This window comes from Endocarpon pusillum, assembly GCF_000464535.1.
Source record: "Endocarpon pusillum Z07020 unplaced genomic scaffold scaffold1372, whole genome shotgun sequence".
NCBI lineage: Eukaryota > Fungi > Ascomycota > Eurotiomycetes > Verrucariales > Verrucariaceae > Endocarpon > Endocarpon pusillum.
In genome coordinates this window covers 212,833-233,536 of record NW_006916003.1, presented here as the reverse complement: position 1 = coordinate 233,536, position 20,704 = coordinate 212,833, and the positions used below count along the sequence as shown (strand labels likewise).

General features: G+C 50.9%; 8 protein-coding genes across 8 annotated transcripts; 2 read left to right on the top strand and 6 right to left on the bottom strand.

Moving 5' to 3' along the window:
- Positions 1-2,162: 2,162 nt before the first annotated feature.
- Positions 2,163-3,455, top strand: EPUS_02020 (uncharacterized protein; the record flags this gene model as incomplete). Its single annotated transcript, XM_007801852.1, has 1 exon — positions 2,163-3,455. One exon carries the CDS (start codon positions 2,163-2,165, stop codon positions 3,453-3,455), a length of 1,293 nt encoding a protein of 430 aa, XP_007800043.1.
- A 791-nt stretch (positions 3,456-4,246) lies between these two features.
- On the bottom strand, positions 4,247-4,852 carry EPUS_02019 (uncharacterized protein; the record flags this gene model as incomplete). Its single annotated transcript, XM_007801851.1, has 3 exons — positions 4,247-4,572; positions 4,668-4,730; positions 4,798-4,852. The coding sequence occupies 3 exons, from the start codon at positions 4,850-4,852 to the stop codon at positions 4,247-4,249; spliced, it is 444 nt and encodes a 147-aa protein (XP_007800042.1).
- A 468-nt stretch (positions 4,853-5,320) lies between these two features.
- On the bottom strand, positions 5,321-5,635 carry EPUS_02018 (uncharacterized protein; the record flags this gene model as incomplete). The annotated part of the gene is made up of 1 exon (XM_007801850.1): positions 5,321-5,635. The coding sequence occupies one exon, from the start codon at positions 5,633-5,635 to the stop codon at positions 5,321-5,323; it is 315 nt and encodes a 104-aa protein (XP_007800041.1).
- A 317-nt stretch (positions 5,636-5,952) lies between these two features.
- On the bottom strand, positions 5,953-8,597 carry EPUS_02017 (uncharacterized protein; the record flags this gene model as incomplete). Its single annotated transcript, XM_007801849.1, has 3 exons — positions 5,953-6,395; positions 6,445-8,472; positions 8,525-8,597. The coding sequence occupies 3 exons, from the start codon at positions 8,595-8,597 to the stop codon at positions 5,953-5,955; spliced, it is 2,544 nt and encodes an 847-aa protein (XP_007800040.1).
- Positions 8,598-9,391: 794 nt separating this feature from the next.
- EPUS_02016 (glutamine amidotransferase DUG3) lies at positions 9,392-10,579 on the top strand (the record flags this gene model as incomplete). The annotated part of the gene is made up of 2 exons (XM_007801848.1): positions 9,392-9,406; positions 9,461-10,579. 2 exons carry the CDS (start codon positions 9,392-9,394, stop codon positions 10,577-10,579), a joined length of 1,134 nt encoding a protein of 377 aa, XP_007800039.1.
- Positions 10,580-11,049: 470 nt separating this feature from the next.
- Positions 11,050-15,969, bottom strand: EPUS_02015 (uncharacterized protein; the record flags this gene model as incomplete). Its single annotated transcript, XM_007801847.1, has 2 exons — positions 11,050-14,886; positions 14,950-15,969. 2 exons carry the CDS (start codon positions 15,967-15,969, stop codon positions 11,050-11,052), a joined length of 4,857 nt encoding a protein of 1,618 aa, XP_007800038.1.
- Positions 15,970-16,399: 430 nt separating this feature from the next.
- Positions 16,400-17,527, bottom strand: EPUS_02014 (uncharacterized protein; the record flags this gene model as incomplete). The annotated part of the gene is made up of 1 exon (XM_007801846.1): positions 16,400-17,527. One exon carries the CDS (start codon positions 17,525-17,527, stop codon positions 16,400-16,402), a length of 1,128 nt encoding a protein of 375 aa, XP_007800037.1.
- Positions 17,528-18,035: 508 nt separating this feature from the next.
- EPUS_02013 (uncharacterized protein) lies at positions 18,036-20,528 on the bottom strand (the record flags this gene model as incomplete). Its single annotated transcript, XM_007801845.1, has 1 exon — positions 18,036-20,528. The coding sequence occupies one exon, from the start codon at positions 20,526-20,528 to the stop codon at positions 18,036-18,038; it is 2,493 nt and encodes an 830-aa protein (XP_007800036.1).
- Positions 20,529-20,704: the final 176 nt, after the last annotated feature.

The following is a 20,704-nucleotide window of genomic DNA, read 5'->3' as shown; positions in this document are numbered from 1 at the left end:
ATAACGATTTCAACAGCCCGGGTGGGAAGCACGAAGGGAGACGATGTACATTTCTTAAACGCATAGGGCATTTCCTCTTTTTCGATCGGTAGAACGAGAGATGTGCCAATCTGGAAAGCACCGTTTTGAATTCAACCTCGGTGCACAACATAGGCTGGCCCGAAAATGTACTACGGGAGGAGGCATAAATATTGTTGGCTCCAAGCTAGAAATTTGGTAAGTGACACAGGATTTACGAAGATACATCTTACTACTAAAGGACTATTAGTCTGTTTGGCTCCTAGGCCAGTGCCAATCATTATCATCACTGAGGGGTCAAGATTTACTGGCGCCTTGGGGGACGCCGGGCCCTCGTATCTAAATCTAGCTAGTACTAATTTACGTTAATAATACTTATGCCTCCTACCGTAGTAGAGCATGTTGCCAATGCACGGATGCTTTCGTAGTAGTTAATTGCTAAAGACACATACTACGGTTACAGGCCGAATTTTTGTAACCCCCCCTGGTCAGAATATCTTACAAACGTGTTTTTTACACACACACACACACCCTGTTAGCATCCCTGTCACTATTCTGCACGAATTTTGCTTATCCTGCAAATTCAGCTTATTCTGCTCTGTACGCATTCTACTAATTCTGCATAGTTACTAATGAGCTTAATGATAGGACGGCAGGAATTAATACTCATAGGATGCTGCATCTTCTGATTATCTTAAGAAGCTGTTTCGGTTGATGCAGGCGAGATGGCAAGTAATTATGGATGTTAATAGGAAGTAAAAACTTGATTTTAGAGTGCTAGTCCTATTTAGGCCGTTTTGTGGACGTCTATACTCAATTCTATATCGTACGTTTTGTATAGATACTAATGTTTTCAGCAGGGGGTAACAAAACTTCGGCCTGACACCCTACTACAGTAGGAGGCATAAGTATTGTTAGCTTGAAGCTAGAAATTTTGTATTTAACACAGCCTTGACCAATTTACACTACAATGAAACAAGTCTACTCTAGATAGTCCACACAATCCAGCCAATCATTATGGCTATTCATAGGTCAAGACCTGCGATGGCTCCGGAAGACGCCGGACCCTTGTATCAAAAACTAGCCATCACTAGCTCACGCTAACAATACTTATGCCTCCTACCGTAGTAGTAGAGGCCAGGTAAATAATTGGTGTCGCTCTTGGCATGATATGTCCCGACAGATCGGCTGGTACGCAGTACCTAGTCATCTTGCTGCTTGTCTTTCTCATTAAGTTGTTGATGCGTAACATGCCAAGAGCGACACCAATTGTTTTACACGGACCTCAGGCTTATGCCCACCCACTGCAGTGCACACACTACGTCCAGAAAGTCACCTTTCAACGAGGGAGCTGTCCGAAGTACTAAATTACAAAGTCATCGGGACGCAACCGCAAAGGCCAGCCTCACATATCAGATCGGTAGATCGTTTCATCGAAGTAAACACTGGTGCATCTACTAGATGTGCATGTGTCTGGTGGGGCCACGAAGGATCGATAGCTCGTCACAGGATAACTACTACGTAGTACAGGGCACCACCCATCGCCAACCAAGATTTTTTAATTGATCGTCGACCTTAGTAATCGGGGGCTAAAGACGGGTTGCATAGCCCGTAATTGGTGATGATAATCATTGGCGGTGAAGTTCGATTTGCAGGACAGAATGCGAGCTCCTAGCAAGACCGGCAGCGTTGTCCACTGGACCCGCCGTAGTACGAAGATCTCACAGCCATCCTTTGCTAGCGGAAGATACTAATCAGCAGTGCCGCTTCAGATCCCTTTCGAACCCTCCATATCCAGCATCTATAGTTGCGCCTGCTTCCAATCCCCGTCCCTAGCCTTTGGGGTAATACGTAGTAAACTCCCTGCTACCGTATGGCTAGCGTTTCAGACGAATTGGGGCTTGAGAAATGTGGCTTGAAGCTTGGTATGCCATCATCAGTTATGTCATTTTGGTAAGCCTCAAAAATCAGACCCCCGCCGCTCGGTAAGGGCTATGGTTCGTATTTGAGGATCACCATCTTGATCTGAGATTCTTGTGCTGGTCATCTGCATATCAGTTCTACTACGTATACATATCAGCTCTTGACAACGTTTGGGCTCAATCTTACGAACGTGAGCTGAAGTGCAGAATCTTTCGCGCACAATGTCTTTGTATTCTGAGTCCATCGACGAACCTCGCCGTCCGTCAGCGCAGTACTATCAGTACCCAGCTCGCCGTGGTGTGGATCTAGCTACCAGTCCCAGATTAGAAGTATACGACCAACCGATATCACTTCCTCGTCGCTATCCCGATAGTGATAGGGAACACAAAGGCGCCCTGGTCGTCCGAAGCAAGCCGCTCCGCGTAAGAGCTGCGAGTCCAGACGACGATGATGAACGCCGATCACGAAGGAAATCGGTTGTTCTTCGGCCCCGGTCAACATCACGAGTTCGGATTCGAGAGCCAGTATTGCTTGTAGATACTTCATCCTCGGATGAAGAACCGAGAAGAAGCCGGAAGAACCGGGGTGATGACACCCGCATCCGTGCCACTTCTCGCCCTGGAAAAAAGAAAGAATATGCATTCGTGCGGAAGGCGTCGAAAAAAAGACGAAAGAGCGATGCTAAAGTCGCCGTTGTGACTGATCTGGAATTGAAGACAGACCGTCGACATAGAGATTTCCAAAGCAGGCGTAACGACTTGGAGAATACAGAAGCTCTTGTGCTCGTCAGGGCGAGGAGCCAAGAGCGTGATCGACTTGTCGATGATTTATCTGATCTGGACAGTTATGACGGCAGAAGACAAAGATCTCACTACAACACTGGAAGCAGAGGGAAGCGCGCCAGCCTTGATGATGGTCGACGAGCGATTGTCATTGCTCGGGATGACCGTGACCGTGATGATAGAAGAAGAAGCACTCGAGGCTCGAAACTGTACAAGTACGGAGACGGGCTAGTTATGGCAGGCGACGGAGACGATATTCGTTCGAAGGGGCGGGGATCAGGCAGACGCCGGATCAGTCTCAGTCCCGATCGTGAGACCATCGACTCCAGCACAGTAGACGGCAGTCTCAGGCGTGCCAGCACTGTCTCGTCGCGAGATCCAAGGGCCAGACCATCACGTGCATATGACGACAGAGTAGCCGACCCTGACACGCGCTTGGACCCGCGAACTGATTCTGCATATTTTACCGACAGTGAGAGACGAGCCAGAGAAAGAGAGCGGGAGGCCATCGAGCGAGAGAAGCGAGCCATCGAGAGGGAGAAAGCAGCCCTGGACAAAGAGAAGCTTCTCGTCGACTGGGAAAAGAGAATCCCAGCACGAGATTTCCTCGATGACCGAGGTGGAGATGCGGGAGACTATCTGAAGCAGGGACAAACATTCCTCAAAGACGGCCAGAAGTACTACAAGGGTGGCCAGGGAGTGGTGGGTGGTATCAAGAACCTGTTGAAATAGACTGTAAATGAAGAGACGGGCAAGGACCCTTGAGAGTTGATTTGAATGCTATTGGTATGGATTTGTGCCCACATTTTTTTTTTCTAGAGGTTGGAGGTTGGATCTTTCGATTGGCGTGTTCGACGTGGTTCTTTGATCCGGAAGGGATGTCAGAGTAACCCCTTATTCATAACTTCCAGAACGCTGTTTGGTGAGAAGGCATGCTGTCGAGCGTTGAGCTATCTGTAATCAGGTGGCAACCTCATAGTCAAATGCCGAATAATCTCTTTCGCTGCAGTATGGGAAGATCGTGGATTGGTATGTAGGCAGCATGGGTGCCGAGAAAAGATGGTTTATCTTCTACAGTAGTACTTATAAGGAACACGGAATTCTTCACTTGGGAAAGGTGGCCTACATAGGTGGTCTATGTGGGTAAGACGAGAGCTATTACAGCTATCCGTACCACTAGATCTCACGATCTACCCAATTCGCAGTTGTTAAAGAGAACTAAAATCGTTACCGCACGGTTTATCTCTCGCGCGTATACCTCCTATAGACCTCTTTGAGGTTGGTAGTGGGGCCAGGTATAAGATTTTTGATGTTTTCTTTGTTTTTAGTAGGTAGTGTCTCCGGATCCAGCCGTTGAAGGAGGTCTCTTTGCTCGATGCTTTTCCTACTCGATGGGGAGGGAGCTTCGTCCGGAGGCACCACACAGCAACCCCCACACCCAGACAAGGAACAGACAAGCCCCTTACACGGAGCGACGAAGACGGGACTCCGTGCACGCAGTTCTCTACCAGCCCTTCAAACCCTCACTCCTCCCCCTCCCCCTCGGCATGCTTATCGTATTCGCTCTTACTCATCAACCCATCCATCTCCTTCACATCCTCGACCTGGATCTTGGCCAACCAGCCCTCCGCCTCCGGTCCCTTATTGATCGTCGCCGGCTTCTCCTCCAACAGGCCGTTCGTCTCGGTGATGGTGCCCGAGACCGGTGTCATGATGTCGGAAGCGGATTTGACCGACTCGACCGCACCGATGGTGTCGCCCTTGGTGACTTTGAGGTCTGTGCTGGGCAGCTCGACGTAGACCACGTCGCCCAGCGCCTTGGAGGCGTAGTTCGTGATCCCTATTGTGCCTGTGAAGGAAGGAAGAGGGGTGAGCTGATGGGATGAGTGGGTGGGGGGTTGAAAGCTGATATGGGTGGGGTTTGGGACTGAGGTGGGGCGTTACCAATCTTGCCGTCGGGTGATAGTTCTATCCATTCGTGCTCTTCGGTGTATTTCTTCTCGAATACTAGGAAGTAAGTAGGTCAGCATCTTGTCAGCGTTGCGGGAGATACAATGCCCCCCCTCAGAGGCACTTCGGACGTACAAACACTTTGGCCCGTAAACGCTCTTCTCGGCAGACTCCAGCATGGTGGTGACTTCGAATTCGGATAGGTGGACCTAAGTAAGGATGGGGCTCTAGCCACGACCCCTAGAGGCGCTATACGTATCCTTGCGACTGCCATTGCGAGCCTTGCTGTAACGTATCCAGGTGGCTCCGTAGCAATTGACGGGCAGTGGAGCAAACAAAGGTGGGAAGAGGAGAGCTTGAGCCGCCCACCAATCGGAGCTGACCTTTGGACCGCCCGCCAAATCGCGGCATCTTTTTTGGTGGCATTTACCTCACGTTTGACTTTCATCTTCTCCGGACGACATCAACAACTTGGGGACATGCTCTACGAACTGATAGCGGTCGTATGTACACATCTGTCCCTGCCATACGCATGCGAATCCTAACGAAACCTCTGCAGGTCCGACCGGGCAACGTCAATGAAGCCAAAGAGTAATCTTCACCACCACCAACCCTCCCTCCTCCCCCCCAATCCTAAAAACACCCCTCTAACCATCCCCTTCTCTCCCCCCAGAATCGCCCGCAACGCCGGCTCGATAATCCTGCGGTCCTCGGGCGTGATCCGGGGTCTCAATAACTGGGGGCCCTTCCTCCTGCCCCGCCCCACCAAAGCGCATCAAACCAACCACCACCGCGGGCACTACTTCCTGATGCGCTTCGACGCGTCGCCGCCGACGCCGCTCCCTCAAGCTCGACCCGCGCATGATCCGCTTCTCGGTGGTCAAGCTGGCGCAGCGCTTGGGCACCCGCGGCCAGATCGCCGGCGTCGAGGCCATCGAGGGCAAGGTGGATTGGATGGCCATGGAGAGCTGGGGCAGTACCGAGGTGGATGCTTTCATGACCAAAACTAGGTATAGGCTGAATGCGGACGCTCAGCAGGCGTTGTTGAGCGAGGAGGAGGTGGAGTAGTGGTTGGAGATTGGGATGTCTGCTGCGGTTTTCATTTTTTTTTCTTCTTCGAGCGAAGCTTCAAGATGTATAGTATTGAAAATGCATGGCTTGGGAGTCAATATTGTTGGGATGGGTCTATTTCATAGATTTACAATTCTCCGAAGACAGTGATCCACCAAACGCCCGCTTGCTGCCCATGGTATCAGAGTGTGGATTGTCCCCCTTCCAATCAGAAGATGCTCCATCCTTTACTCCTCTGTTTCGCCGCCGATGCAGTCCTCTCAGCAGCAACACTGGCCTTGGCCCGGCCCTCGAGCTGCCGCAAACTCTCAATCTTCTGCAACACCATCTCTAACATCTCCTTGCGGCGAATAACGTCCAAATGCTTCCTCACTTTCGGATCTTCCCTGGCAAATCTTTCCACCTCCGCTTCACTCAGATGCCGTCCTAATCGTACGTCCAGCTCCCGGGGGAAATTGTAATAGAATTCAGACAGAAGCTCGACGTTCAGGAACAGCACAGCCGTAGAGGTCAATTTGTCGGCTACCACGTCAAGGAACACTTCGGGGCAGTAGTATTTATTGGTCGGGCTTGCGCACTGCCTCGAACGCACTGCCAGAAGACGCATCTTGAGGGTCTCCGCTCGATCGCGCAAGAAGACTGCTTCACGGCCTTTACCAAAGTCAGCGAGGCTAGAGGAGGTAGATCTTTAGGCACTCACCTTGTTGCAGTAAAGCAGAGCTGAATCCTCCTGCGCCGCTGGCTCCGTCACCTTCGAGAACAATTTCTCCTCTTCTCACTCGGTCCACAAACGTTGTCACGTCGTTCAACTTTCGCTTACCAACTCCCCCCTCGAGCTGCTTTTGAGCCCCTTCACATGCACGCAGCTCTTTCTTCATGACTTTGGCCACGCTCTCTCGACCTTTGATCCACTCATTGTCTTCCACCTCGATTTCGAACTTATATGGCTTGATACAGTTTTCAACTTGGTCACTAGTGCTGTAGAACCGCTCGTTGAGGATGTTTGCAGCAGCTTCCCTGATGGCACTATGCGCATATGGGTGAGACGAGAAGGTTGAGCTCGCGATCAATCTGTCGATCTGGCTTTGTAGCTCGTTGGCGACCACGGTGGTTGCCAGTCGACCGATCCCCAGCTTGGTTAGCTCTGAAGTCGAGGCGTCCAGCTTTCTCTGCCAGTACAACGAGTTCGGATCAGCCTTGGGCAAATCCGCCAGCGCATAGGCCTCATATGGTACCGATGTCAGATCCGCGATCGGCTGGTTCCAGTACCTCTTTGCGAGAAGGTCCATAACCCTTTGTTCCAGCGTCTCTTTGAGCATTTCCCGGACTTGTGGACGACCGAAAGCTTCACTAAACTCCTTGAACGAGTGTTTGAAGCTGTCAAGGTTCTCTGCCAGGTATGATTCTGCGCTCAACGGTCGCTCGTTGTATTGGACCTTAAATTCGTAGGTTGCTTCTTCCAGCTCTTGTATAATTGCATCGCGTGTTCCGGCCAGGCTTGATGCCATCCTTTGCTCTAGAACGTGCATCAGCTTCTTGCGCAAAGTTGAGGTACCGACCGCCAAATCAGACTCTGGGCCGTACTCGAGCGGGTGCGATGAAAAGTAGGCGTTCTCATTTTTGGTAATGATGTTTGTCAAGTTACCACGACTTCTCGCGAACAGTCCTGAGGCCGACTGGGGTATTTTGCACACCACGCCAACGTAACCGAGCCGCAGCGGGTACCTTTTGTCGGCCAAGATCTCCGCGCCACGGCGAGGGTCGACGAGATCCATCTTTGTGATAACTCCTATGGTCCTCTCACCTCGGGGATCTACCCTTCTGCTGGCCCGCAGCGCTGTCGAATTGGCAAGATCAACGTCGGCGGCTGAGATGGCAAGAATGACGTTGGGGGGTTGGATGTACCGGTCGCATAAATCCAAGATCTTCTGCTTCAGTTCTGCCGGCTGGTCTTCTCCAACAACCTGGATGTAGCCAGGAAGGTCAATCAATGACAGGTCCGGAACGTTGGGAGAATATATCCATAGTTGAATAGGATCGTCTGTGACACATTTCTCGACTGGCACAGCCAGGTTCAAGTCTGTTAGAGTTTTCTGAATCTGGCTAAAATCTGTAATCTTGCCCAAGCCCAGGGCAGGAAATTCTCCATATTCTGCCTTTGCATCTGGACTGTTCACTAGTGTCAGCTCGATCGGCCGCCGCGTCACCATGTTTGAACCCTTGGGGAGAAATTCGTGGCCCACTATGGCCTCCAAGACAGAGCTCTTTCCCGAGGATTGCGAGCCGATCACGACAATGGACGGTAATGTCAACGCTTCGGATTGTCCGACGCCTTGTAATATGCTTCTTATCTCGATCATTTTCTTGGTGAGCATCATCATCTGATCGTCTCTTGCTATTTGCTCATGGGATCTATCATCTTCCTCTGGCGACTGCTCGTACCCAAAAGCTGCTCCGGTTGTTGCTGCTGCTCCAGCGACGGCTGCCCCCGCCCTTGACTGGTTTGGAGGTTCGCCTCCTGGTCCCCCTTGTCCGTGGGAATGTGACTCTTCATCCAGCCGCAGTATCTTCTGCAGCCATTCGGGGAGTTGGGTCTCATCCTTTGTCTTGTCCCAGCCTAGAGAAATCTGTTCTGCAATTCCTCTGCCTCCTTGAAAGATGCTCGAAGCTGAAGCGCTTGCGGTGTCGCTAGCTCGCCGAAAGATGTCCATCGCATAGTTCCCGGCCTCTGCAAAACATGCTTAGCAGTACTTCTATCACTGGTAGGCGTTTCAGCTTACGCGCAGCCTGATATTGTAGGTAGGCCAGTCCAGCGATCATGCTGGCTCCGAACAAGGCAGGCAACCTCGCCATCTTAAGAGCCAGTTGTGGTAACACCCGCGCAAATGATATCGATCTCACCGCGGGCACATTGTGTATTGAGCTCGCTCCGAACGGCCAATGCCTGCATCGTCCGACAGAAGGGCATCCATCAGTCCGGAGTAGACCGCTGGCTCTCCCCGTTGCGGGCCGGTGTAGATTGCGCTGCATAACGAGACCCCTCCTCATCAGAGGTGCCCATCTCGCGGAGAGCACACGTGCGCTCATCACAGTATGCAGTCATTCATTAGAGTGCTGGCAAAAATGGACTGCGAGAAACTGGTTGAATATGGCAAAATCCGTCTGGGGTGGAGGTTTGGCGCCTTTCGCCGCATCGACAACCGTAGGGGAAGAGGACAGTATTGAAGAGGACAGTAGATCGCCAAGCAGACGATTTCACCACCTTGAAGCTGGAGTGCCATTCAAGTTGTAGAACTTCTTGACAAGACCAACTCCTGCATCCGGCCAAAGAATATGACTGATCGTGATGACAACTCAACGCTGCACAGATGTCTTATCTACCCGTTGCAAATGTACCTCTCATGCGAAGCTCGAAGAATGTCCTCATAACTCCACGATATGGCAAGCTGACACCCCTGCGTTTCCACGTCAAACGCAGCCTCATAATACTACTTGAGTTTAAAGGCTATTAGCAATCCTCCATTTGACTCTTCCTCCATCTTTGTTCCGAGTCACTTCCTGTCACTGTACATTCTCCCTGTCTTATGGGCCTTCAAGCTCCTGGGAACTAACTCCTTGCCCCTGAGCTGTCTTGGCACCCCTTTACCATGTGCCGCTTTCTGGTGAGTGCGCCCGGTTCTCTCCCCAGAAAGTCATCATCAAACTGACCTTGCTAGGTGTTCAAGGGCACACACCCGTTGATACTATCCAAGCTTGTCACTGAACCTTCCCACTCTATCCTCACCCAATCATACGATTCCCGCCTTCGCTTGGACAAGCGCCGACCAGTCAACGGTGACGGCTTCGGCGTCGGCTGGTACACAGAAGCCCACCTGGGCACTTACCCATGCATCTTCACCTCCACCCTGCCAGCCTGGAACTGCGTGAACCTCGAACGCATCGCACCCAAGACATGCTCTCGCCTAATCTTCGCCCACGTCCGCGCCACAACCGAAGGCTCCCTTGCGGAGAACAACTGCCACCCCTTCCAGCACAACAGCCTGATGTGGATGCACAACGGCAACATCGGCGGTTGGAAGTATGTCAAACGTCCGCTCGCCGACTCTCTGGACGACAACTGGTACCTCGGCGTCCACGGCGGCACCGATTCAGAATGGGCCTTCGCCCTCTTCCTCGACACCCTCGAAAAAGAAGGAGTCGACCCCAGCTCCGAACCCACCAACGGCTTCGGTCAAAATATTCTTCGTCGCGCCATGAGAAAGACCATCGCCAAGATCAACGCCTTCGTAAAAGCCATCCCCGCCCACCACAACCTCGATGACGTGGAGACACGGAGTCTCCTCAATTTCGCCGTGACAGACGGCCACACCGTCATTGTGACACGATATGTAAGCAGCAAGACAGACGCAGCGGCAAGTCTGTACTACTCCTCCGGCACAGACTGGGTTGAAGGCAAAACGAAAGGACAATTCAAGATGGAACGCCGGGATAAAGCCTCCGACGTCGTCCTTGTCGCGAGCGAACCACTGACATTCGAACGACACAATTGGCTCTCTGTGCCGACGAACACGATCCTGACGATCTGCAACCAGACCGTCTTTGTGCGGCCCATCAAGGATGAGTTCTATGATCCCGATCCTTCGGCGGAGAGATCTTCGAATTTCGCAAAGGCGCAGGGGTTGGTGACGAAGGCGCCGGGGGGCGGGCAGCCTAAGCAGCCTGCTTCTTCGGTGGTGGCAGCGGCGGATGCTGAGTTGACGCCAAAGCTTAGGAAGAGCGTGGCGGTGCGGGTAGAGGAGCAGTCGGATGATACGGAGAATGAGGCAGCGGTTTAGACTTAGATGGCTGGTTAGAAGGATTTGAAAAGGGCATTTTGGCCCATCTCTGGGAGCAGAGCATTGACCTCAGGATATTTCACGTAGAGAACATCCCCTGTTTTGTTTTGTTTTTTTGGTGGTGGAAGAGGAACGATGACTCTCTAGAGCTTCTCTGCTCCCAAGACACCGTTGAACAGAAGAGTGAATAAAGCTACATCCATGGTGCCGGGATGAAAAGAATACTTATCCTCCCACCGCGGCGCAACAGCACATCTCAAGTGTCTAATAGAGCAGGAGGTCATTTGCATGGCATCTCTAATCTACTATTCTGTGATTGCTACCTTCTAGACTGCATCACAGTACGGCTTCTGGAAGGGTTTCGTCCCCGACTGGCTGAGAGGGCTTCGGAAACAGCTTATCAAAAGCAACACCGCTGGCCTATCATTCACTTGCCTGGATTTCTCCTTTTACCTCGTTCCACCTCAAAGTCACTCTCCCAATATCTCCTTTCCCAGCTCCTCCCTCCCTTTCAACGCATACTTCTCAATGTGCTTCTTCACCTCCTCTCTGAATGCAACCTCGTCCCAGTAATAATTGAGCGTGACCACCGTATTGATAGGGTCTGTAAATTCTGGTACCAGGAGTAGGCCGAAGACCGTGTCAAGCACCTGCTTATTGGTGATATCGACGAGCCAGTTCCTGTCAAATATAGAATGGCACGCCCTTCCCCCGCGGTTAATGTTTGGATGGAAGATCCTGGTAATAAAACGAGCGTGTGGTGGGGAGAGAGGGTAATCATCGCCCATGTGAAGGTACAGGACAAATGTGCCAGACGCGTATGCTGACTCGGCAGGACCACACATGACAATCCTCCAGAATCCCATATTGGATTCTGAGACATAAACGTCGTAGGATGGATGTGGGTTGGCGGTAATGTTTCGGATTTCAGCGAGGAGACGGCGCTGACGTACGACTGTGCTCGCTACTGGATTGCCGTCCACCGACTGTGCGACGATACTCCGAGCACCTTTCTCGACAGAATCAATGCGAAAAAATTGGTCATCAAGATTGGGATGCCGTTTTTGAACCGGAAACTTGTCTTGCGTCACCTCGTCCTCGAAGAATTGCAGGCCTGCGACAGCAAAATCGCGCGGTGTGAGGAGCGGGCCCATCACAGGTCGGAGTACTGGCGGCCTCTCATGAAGTGAAAGAACCGGCTCCAGCTCACAGATAGCCACAGCTTGTTCGAGCGTTTGTGGCACGAATTTGTATCCACCAGTCATGAATGATACAGTGCGTAGCGCTGAGTTGTCCTCAACCCCGATGGAACACGAATCCACCACAATCTTGTCTCGAAGCAACCGACGACAGACATCTGTTGCTGTCCTCGCTGATTTGGTGTCTACTCCATCAGACAGACAAATGATTCTCTTTGATATGCCAGGATATTTCTGACCGAAATGCGCCAACTGATCAGCAGCCAGGGCTAGTGCATCCCATAAGGAAGTGTCGCCAGATGGCTTCAGTGTATCAACGGCATGACGGAAGTTCTCGATGAGCCCAGTAAGTGGCTGGGATAACGAGGGAGAAGTGCCGAAAGAAACCAGACCCATCACTGTAGGATAGTTGTAGGCAATCATCCGATTGATGAATGCACCAAACACCTGTTTTGACACTGCCAACCTCGTGAGGCATCTCAGTCTCTCCTGTCGCTGAAGTTCACTGACTTCAGGACTTATGTAGTGTGAGAGGTCAACCTTGAGGACTCGATACTGAGTAGCAGGACCAGTGCCAACAGAGTCGGCCTGCCTGGTATCATGCTCGCCGCTGGTCGGGCTCTGCCATGCCATGTCGACGTCGATGTCGATGTCGATGTCTTGCTCCAGGGGAGGACTTACGTAAACGCTTTCACTAGCAACAAGCCTCCCAAGTTCCGTCTTGTTCAAGGCTTTGGCAAGCAGGTCCCAGTGGTCATGTCTCTGCCCGTATATGACACCATCGCCTCCATATTCCAGACCTGACCAGACTTCTTGATCCAGCGCCTGAATAACGCCAAGTGAGGACAGCTTGAAGCGCCAAAAGCGAAAAATGATCGACGCCATTGTGTGGGAAGTATCACGAGGGATCCAGTATGAGAACAGCTCAGAGGAAGATTCATAAACTTTAATGAGACACATTTCCTCGGATTTCGTCTCCATAGGGACAGCTGGGTCTCCATGCACTGGCTGGATGCTTGCCATGATGTCTGATCCGGTCGTAATTCCACATCGTCCCAGTTGTTGGTCGGAAGACACCAATAAAGATCCGCGCAAATGCAACAAGAAAGATTTGTGGACGCCCCGCATTCCGCGATAAGCCATCTTGTACAAATCGGACAGCGGAAGCGTGGAGGGCAAATTTCGAGTAAAGGTGCCCGCTGGTGTCACAAAGTTCAATCGAAGTATGACTACAGATCTTGTACTGAGAAGACGAGATCTGTCTGCAGCTTGAGATGCAGCTTGTAGGATATCTTCGCCAGCCACCCATCGTACCGTTCGATTGTGCAGCAAATGGTTGCGTCGAAGTGTAAGATCGCTCAGTGGGAGGCCAGTAGAGGGGGAAGATTGACGAATTTGGAACCAGCGCTCAATTGAACGCCGCTCGTAGGTGAAGTTGTCTGATGTCGTGACCGGATCCTCAAACACAACCTGGGAAATGGGGCAAATGATTTCATGTGGTGCAGAAAGAGAATCTGTTACATCGAGGTGATGAAGGCCGGGAGATAGTGGTTCCCTGCGTGGAATTGGCTCGCCATAAGTCCAAGGGAATGCTTCCCTCGCGGTCCAGCTCTCAGCCTTGACGATGAGGAAGTCACACAATGCAGCCTTGTAGGTAGTGAGACCCCCAACAAGCCTTCGCAGCGAGCCTAGCTCGTTCTCATATGCCGTCGCTATCTCCAGCAGCATAAACCGAGTCGCCGAGGACTTCAGCGCTGAGACCTGCTTACCTTTCTCGAAAAGCTCTCGAGAAATGAGCAGGCTCACAAAATCAACGACATTTTCTGCAACGGCTCTCCTCGTGCGTGTTTCTGCAGAAGCAACAAGTCCAAGCATATCGTCGAAAGATTCATGGTCAGCAATCCAGTCCCTCATATCATCTAGGCTTATCGCTTCATCTATCTCCCCTGCGACTGGCACATCACCGATGGTGGCCTCTGTGCCCACAGGGGCCGCAGAATTTTCCTGGGTCTCATAGAAATCAGACGCACTGTCCATACTTTGACTGCAATCAACACAGAACATCAATAGTTCTGTCGGCTTCGCGTTGTCGGATCGTAAGCTCTCGCTTAAAAGCTCAAATACAATAGTACCGTCGTGCTCGCGAAGTCGAAGGACTGGTTCAACGAGTTGCGCCACTATATTCACATCGACAGCTTCTTCTGAGCCGTGAACAGGTCGAAAAATGGAAATATCACGGTCGGGAGGAGCACAAGCAGCGCGCCCAACATAGACACAGAGGTAGCCATCGCGGTCCAGAGTCAAGACTGGGGCTTTGGCGGACTTTAGTGAAGTAGAATGGATGACATTCATCCCGCTTCTGTCAGAGAGCATCCCCAAGTACCGAAGGTCCCGCGAGAAACCTCGTAATTCTTGAAGTACGTTATTGTTAAGGTCTTTGATCGATAAAGAAGCTCGAATGGTGTTTGTCTCATAGTAGCTTGCTTCTGGAGCAACACCGCTATTTAATGTGGCGGCTCTTAGTGCTGGCAAATCCGGACTGGCCGATAGGATGTCGACATCTTCAGCTCCAGGGTGGCTCAGAATCCCACCTCGCTTAAACGCATTGTAACAACCCCTCTCCATGAGACCAAGATCGGTCTGTATCGGGTCGACAATGAATTCATTAGTTCGAACATCTCGAAGATCCACGGTCTTGAAAAGATCTAGATACGGTTGCCCTTTATCGTTGCCTTCGTCTGCACGGGCCATTGGCTCTGTTGCCAAGGTTCCAACCTTTTGCAGGACGAAACCCAACAGCAGTCTGGTCCCTTCGAGATATCTACGCTGGTCATTCTCGATGAGGTTCAAAGGTACCAAGTCTCGAAGAGCTTCTGCGAGGCTTTGCACGATAGCCGCACACTCATTGGGTCGGAGGGTTTTGCCATCCATAAGCATTCGAACTGCCCGCACAGCTGGGAAGTACCGTGTCATGTCGTGAACCAGTTTCAAAACGATGTTCTGACGGCGGGTGTCCATCTCTTTCGTATTGATTTTATTTGCAAAGACTCGCAGACTAGCGAGGAAGGCGTTTGAACCGCGGGTTGACGCTGTCATTCTCGGAAGGGCCTATAATTCGGCATACCAATTAGCAGAATTTAAATATCCGACCATGAAAACCTGAGAGCTCACCCAGTGGCTGGCCGCACTAAACATAGCATCTTTGCCTAGTGTCTGCTTTTCCGTCCCGGTGAAATTGACTCTCCTCTCCACTGCGTAGATCGACAGTACGCCATTCACGATTAGATCTGTGAGTCCAAGGTTCTTCATTGTGAGGTCCAGGCGCGTTGTCTCGATTGGTCCTTCGGCGGTATGGAGATCTAGCATTGAAGTAGCCGCAGACGACGATGTAGAAGTGGGATGCATGCTAGAATGCCGGCTCTCTGCACAGATAGACACGACTGGCAGACGTGTGAACCAATCATCATCGGTCTGAACGCCGCCTTTAAGATGGACACTTTTCGCATCTTCGAATGTGTCACCAAAGAGTTGTCTCAGGCCAGTCACGATAGCAGCGTAGGTGTTTCCAAAGACATCTAACCAAGCTACATTTGAAAAGCCCGAAACAATAAGCACTTTCGTGCCGCGGTCAGGGAACAGATGAGGCATTTCACAGCTCATTTCAGCCAACTTGCAGTTACATTCTTGTAGTTCTGGGCTTTCAGACCGCAAGGGTATCTCAAGATTGTCAGCGATTGCTGCTCTGAGATCACGTAACGTTGAATGTGCAGAGAACACTTTGCCATTCTCGAGGAGGGGGATAGTGCGAAAGTCGTGATGGCAATGTGCCGATTGAGGCGTGATGACACGAAGCCGAAAGTCATCTGAAAATTGAGGATTGGATTTTGAAGACTCATCGTGCATATTCTGAGGACCCGCTGGAAGTGAGGAATCGCTCAGCACTACAAATACGGTTTCTCCAGCACTGATAACGTCTTCCACCTTATCATCAGGATAAAGAAAAGGCCCTGCCTGGCTCTCCAGTCGTAGCAGAACGTGATCGACGCGTGAGATATCTGTTGAGTGGTGGAGTGCGGCTCTTTCGATAGCCAACTCTTGAAGAGTTTTGAGAGTAGTTCCGCCGTCGGTGGGAATGATAAGGTCTACTCGGGATCCATTTGGCAGCACCACGGCTGTCTTGACTGGGGCCATGCTGACTGAAGCAAAGGACTAGCAGAGATGTAGTGGAGAAAGATCGAGCATAAGTGTGTTATTCAGCGGCTATGCGAGCTGAAATCTGAGGCAATGCCAAAAACCGTATTGACTAGAAGCCTCTTCAACGATTTGTAGGCGGACGTGTCGTCTCGCGGCGAAGTGGGTTCTGTATCTTATTCACAAGGATCGAGGAGGCGCAAGAAAACCTGCATCCTTGTGCTAGAATTATTCAGATTACTCAGGTAGCAAGGAGTGAAGGTGTAGGTGTTTGCTGCCTGATGCCAAGGCCATTGGATGTCTGGGCTGCAAAACTGAATGAGACTCGGAGGCCAAACACACCGTGTTGTTTGGCCAAGTTAGGGTATATTAAACCGCAAACACAGCACATGTGCAAATAGGCTACCAATTCCGTGCCATCGCCAGAGTCTCAGCCATCATCTCCGCGACCTTCGGCATGCCTGAAATATTTCATTCCGACCCATGCAACAACCACCCAAACCCATGCCATCACGCTTGTGAGGACCATTAACGCAGGATAATAACCTACAATCGGCAGTGTTGGGTCATCGTTAAGCTCTGGCGGTGCATACGGAGTCTCGCCCACATCCCAAGCCCACGACCAGACATCAAAGCAGGACCCCATACCCACCACAAAGACCAGCCAGGTGATAATCAATATCACATATCCCCAATATGCCGTTTCAGAGTAGTCCCATTCTTCCTCGCTTGCGACAGGGGACGAAGTCAGTGACTGGGGCTGGGTAGCGAGAGGCGACTTCATCCGATCCGTAGGTCTCCTCGAGCGAAGAGGTTGCTGGGGTGGAAAGTAGGAGTCTCCACTACTCGATGGAGGCCTTCTGCTTGCAATAAATGGTAGTTTGGGAAAAGAGAGTCCCTGTTCCTCATCGTCTGTCGGTGAGTGATCGGTTGGCAGGGTCGGACTTGTGATGGAAGCTCCTGAAGACGCTGGCTCGACAGAAGGCACACTCGAACGGATAGAAGACAGGGACACTTTAGAGGTTGGAAATTTCCATTTAGGCGGCGAAGCGGAGAGCACAGGACTATCTTTCTCCTGACTTGGCCGCGGCGTTGCATCTGTGTCTGTTCCATGAGTCGCTACTGCTATACTCTTCTCGTTCTCCTTTAGGAATTGTGGACTGGAGAGAGGTGACTTTAGTTTGGCGTCGGATCCCTTCCGATCACGGCCCAGCATACTCTTTCCAAGTAGAGCCGTCTTTCGCAACGACCCTTTTCTTTTCCGTGTTTTAGCATTTTGTTGAATTAGGGCCAGAGATCCACTAGGAGGACTATCTTCTCCATCATTGCTCCTCTCACCAGACGTGGATCTTTCCGAGCCGCTGTTGGTGCGCAGCAACGACAGCTTCGATAGTATGTTGCCCGGGATTGTTCGTCGATGAGGAGTATTTGACCGGTCAGCGCGAGGCCTTTCTGCTGCTGGCAGCGATTCTTCTACTGCTTGCGAAATATGGTCATTGAGAATGGGAGGGAACGGCACTGGCTTGTCCCCAGTTCGCACTGGGCGGCTCTCCGCCATGCCCGTGCGTAAGCGGCAGCGCAGGGGGCTGTGACCAGCTTCATTGAAGATGCGATCTCTCCTCGGCGCTCCGTTGCATGTTTAGGGTTTCTTTCGCGAGTCTTAAGTTACAGGCGTGAACTTAGAGTGCGCATCTGACCGTCTTGTCCACCGTACTCGAAACCTTTGAGAAGCGTCTACGGAGTACCTTGCTAGTGTAGCCTCAACATAACAATCACCGCAGTCCCCTCGCGAACGATTTGACTCAATGAACGTACTCGTAATAAGAGAGTAAGTCTTTCGTGCATGTCTAGGACTATTTACATTCACTGCTACTAGTAGTAGTGGAAAGCCACTGGTTTCTAAGCCCAGCCTATTCTCCCAATGCCCAGATCAGACTTGTCTAGTTCTTGAATTGTGAAGTGACTGAAGCCAGGAGCACTGTATCGACCCGAGTGATCCCTCATGGTAGTCAATGCTCCGTACATAGATATTACTAATGCGATAATCTTGAGACAACTCGACCACCTCATAGAGGCGGTAGCGACTCTCGGCAGATTGGACACACCAGTCTGAGTCGCATCCATCCTTCCAGACACTCACTGTGAAAGATGTGACGGCAAGGTGTGACCATGTATGTTCTCCTACCAAGCCAGCTAGCCCCTAGGTTGCTTCTCTTGGCTGTCTCTTTGCTGGGAATTACAGGGACTTCAATCTCGTTCATGCAAATAGCACAATCGAAGATCTTCATATTCTTATTTGTCAGTTTGTCCTTGGTACTGTCCTCCTCCTTTTCCTTTGCCTCTGACGCTGACGCGAGAAACCCGATCGGTAGCAACGAACCTGACTCGACGTCATCAAGGTCGCTTTGAAGAAGTGGATGATAGTCGTAGGCAGGAGGACACCAGCTTTCCTTCACGAAGAGTCGAGGACCCAGAAATTGCTGAATTGCAAGGGTTAAAACCTGCAAAAGGACCCAGCCTGCAAGAACGACTCCGGCGTGTGGATCAGTTTCGATACTCAGCGTATTGGAACTATTAAGGTAACAATACATGACCGGAATCAGCCTGAAAGTGCTGATGCCAATAACGTACTCCCAGGTAAATGCGTGCCGACAATTACGGATGACATTCCGATATATCTGTGGAACCCAAAAAGAGAGATACGTGAAGCAAAGAACATTGGCATAGGCTGATCGCAAGGTTGTTGGCCACGAAGAAGCCCACAGAGAGAAGAACACGAGCACTAACATCGAGAAATAGAATCGTGAATACAAGGTCTGAAAGTCAACACGTGTACGTGCACCCGGATTTGTACCTGCTGTGGCTGCGTTTTGCGTAGTGTCTCCTTCAGTCACAGCCTCCATATCTTGGTCCGGCGGCAGAATGATGGGTGTTGCCCCTAAGTCAGTGGGACGTGAGGTTGTCACGGGTAACGGTAGGCGTGACGGATTGGAGGCTACTTGAGTAGATGGTTGGAGAGGAGAATGGCCACTCGACGGCTGCGTTGTGGTACTATTCTGCACATCTGCGTTAGCCTGTTGGGCTGATCTTCCCTCTGCGTCCCGTCTTTGATGTCCAACTTGCACTAGCCAAATATCATATATGAACTTCATCTCGAAAAAGGCAAAATTGAAGAAGCACAAAAAGCCTGCCGATGTCAAGATCAGAAAGCCAATGTCATTGACCATAGATACAGCGATCAGGGTGGCCAACATCAGGCCATCTGCCATTGCCATTATGGCAATGCTATGATAGCTCGTGCGGCTTCGCATAGATGGAGTTGAGGCTTCGTCCATTTGGCGTTTCAGCAGCGTGATTTGCAATCCAAGCACAATCAGGAGCGCAAGGAGTAGCTGTCTGATTAAGGTCCAAAATGCTTCTATCTTTGGACCTGAAAGTAAGTACGATTTGGTCGGATCCAAACCTTCTCTACTCTCCAGCATAAAGCCACAGTCCGGAGAGAAAATGACTGCACTGAAAGCCATTGGTGGAGCCTCTGGAATAGGGGCACCTTCGGGGAAACGAAGTTCTTTCTCAATTTGCATGAGAATTTGGATTTGTTGCAAGGGATTCAGACTCAATTTCTGGAGAGGCACTGGCTGTTGCTGCAAGTAGACAATATACTCGCAACTGGGAGCTGAGAAGATAGATGTGCTTTCATCGCCGGCCTTTGACATCCATGGGAATGCAAGGTCATCTGCATTGCTCCTCTGTCGATCCGACAGAGTCTTGCTGAGCGAGCGATTAAGCAGCTCTTGCGCATTCTCGAAATCGTCTCTGATCAGAGCAAAATGTGGCAAAGTAAAGATCCCAGGGAACTTCTCGCTCGTGGTTGTCAAGATGATTGAACCACTCTTTTGATAATGTACACCATACAATTTCATTTCCCACCCACTACCAGGTGCTGATTCCGTCTGAACAACAGCATCCGCGCTTATCTCCTTTGCTGCAAGATCTGTCGTACCGTCTTTGTCTTCCTCGAAGATTCGCAGAGTGAGACCACCTTCATATTCGGTGACATTTCTCCAGAACTCCTTGATGACGGATCTATTTTCCAGTACCAATGAAGTAAGATTGGACGGTGCATGCATCGGGCCTGTAACTGGTTGCCTGACAAAGTCGCCCTTTATGGTTCCACTAACATTCTGATAGAGTGGTAAGGAGCTCCTTGCAGCTACCTCGTAGGCTTGTTCACTTCCGACAGCAACATCGTTCTCGGTCACACGTTCAGTACCGAGAAAAAGTCTGAGGTATTGAGCACGAGCTCGTTTCTGTACTTCAGGCAGCAGATCCCAGGAAAACCCGTTCGGGTCTCCAAAGCTAGTTGCGTTGTTCTTCCCATTATTTGCTCGAACGAGTTGGCCGTACGATGCGTTCCTAAGGTTCTCCAAAGCTTCATGCTGTCTCAAAATTTGTGTCTGAACTCCCGCTCTCTGATTTCGGGAAGGTTGGCTAGTGTCTGGAGAGAAGAGGAAGAACAATATGAGGAAGATCAGTAGAACAGCACGCTGCGGTTCCATTCAAACAGATAGATTCTCAAAACATTTTTAGCAGCAGGAAAAGCAGGCGGACGGAATCTTCCCACCTGTTGACCTGTTAAAGTTCGATTGAACTCGCTAACGGTGAATCAGAGCAGTCGGCGCACGAGTGCGAGAAATGGTCTCTACATACATAAGCTTTCGGCAAACTGACCAAT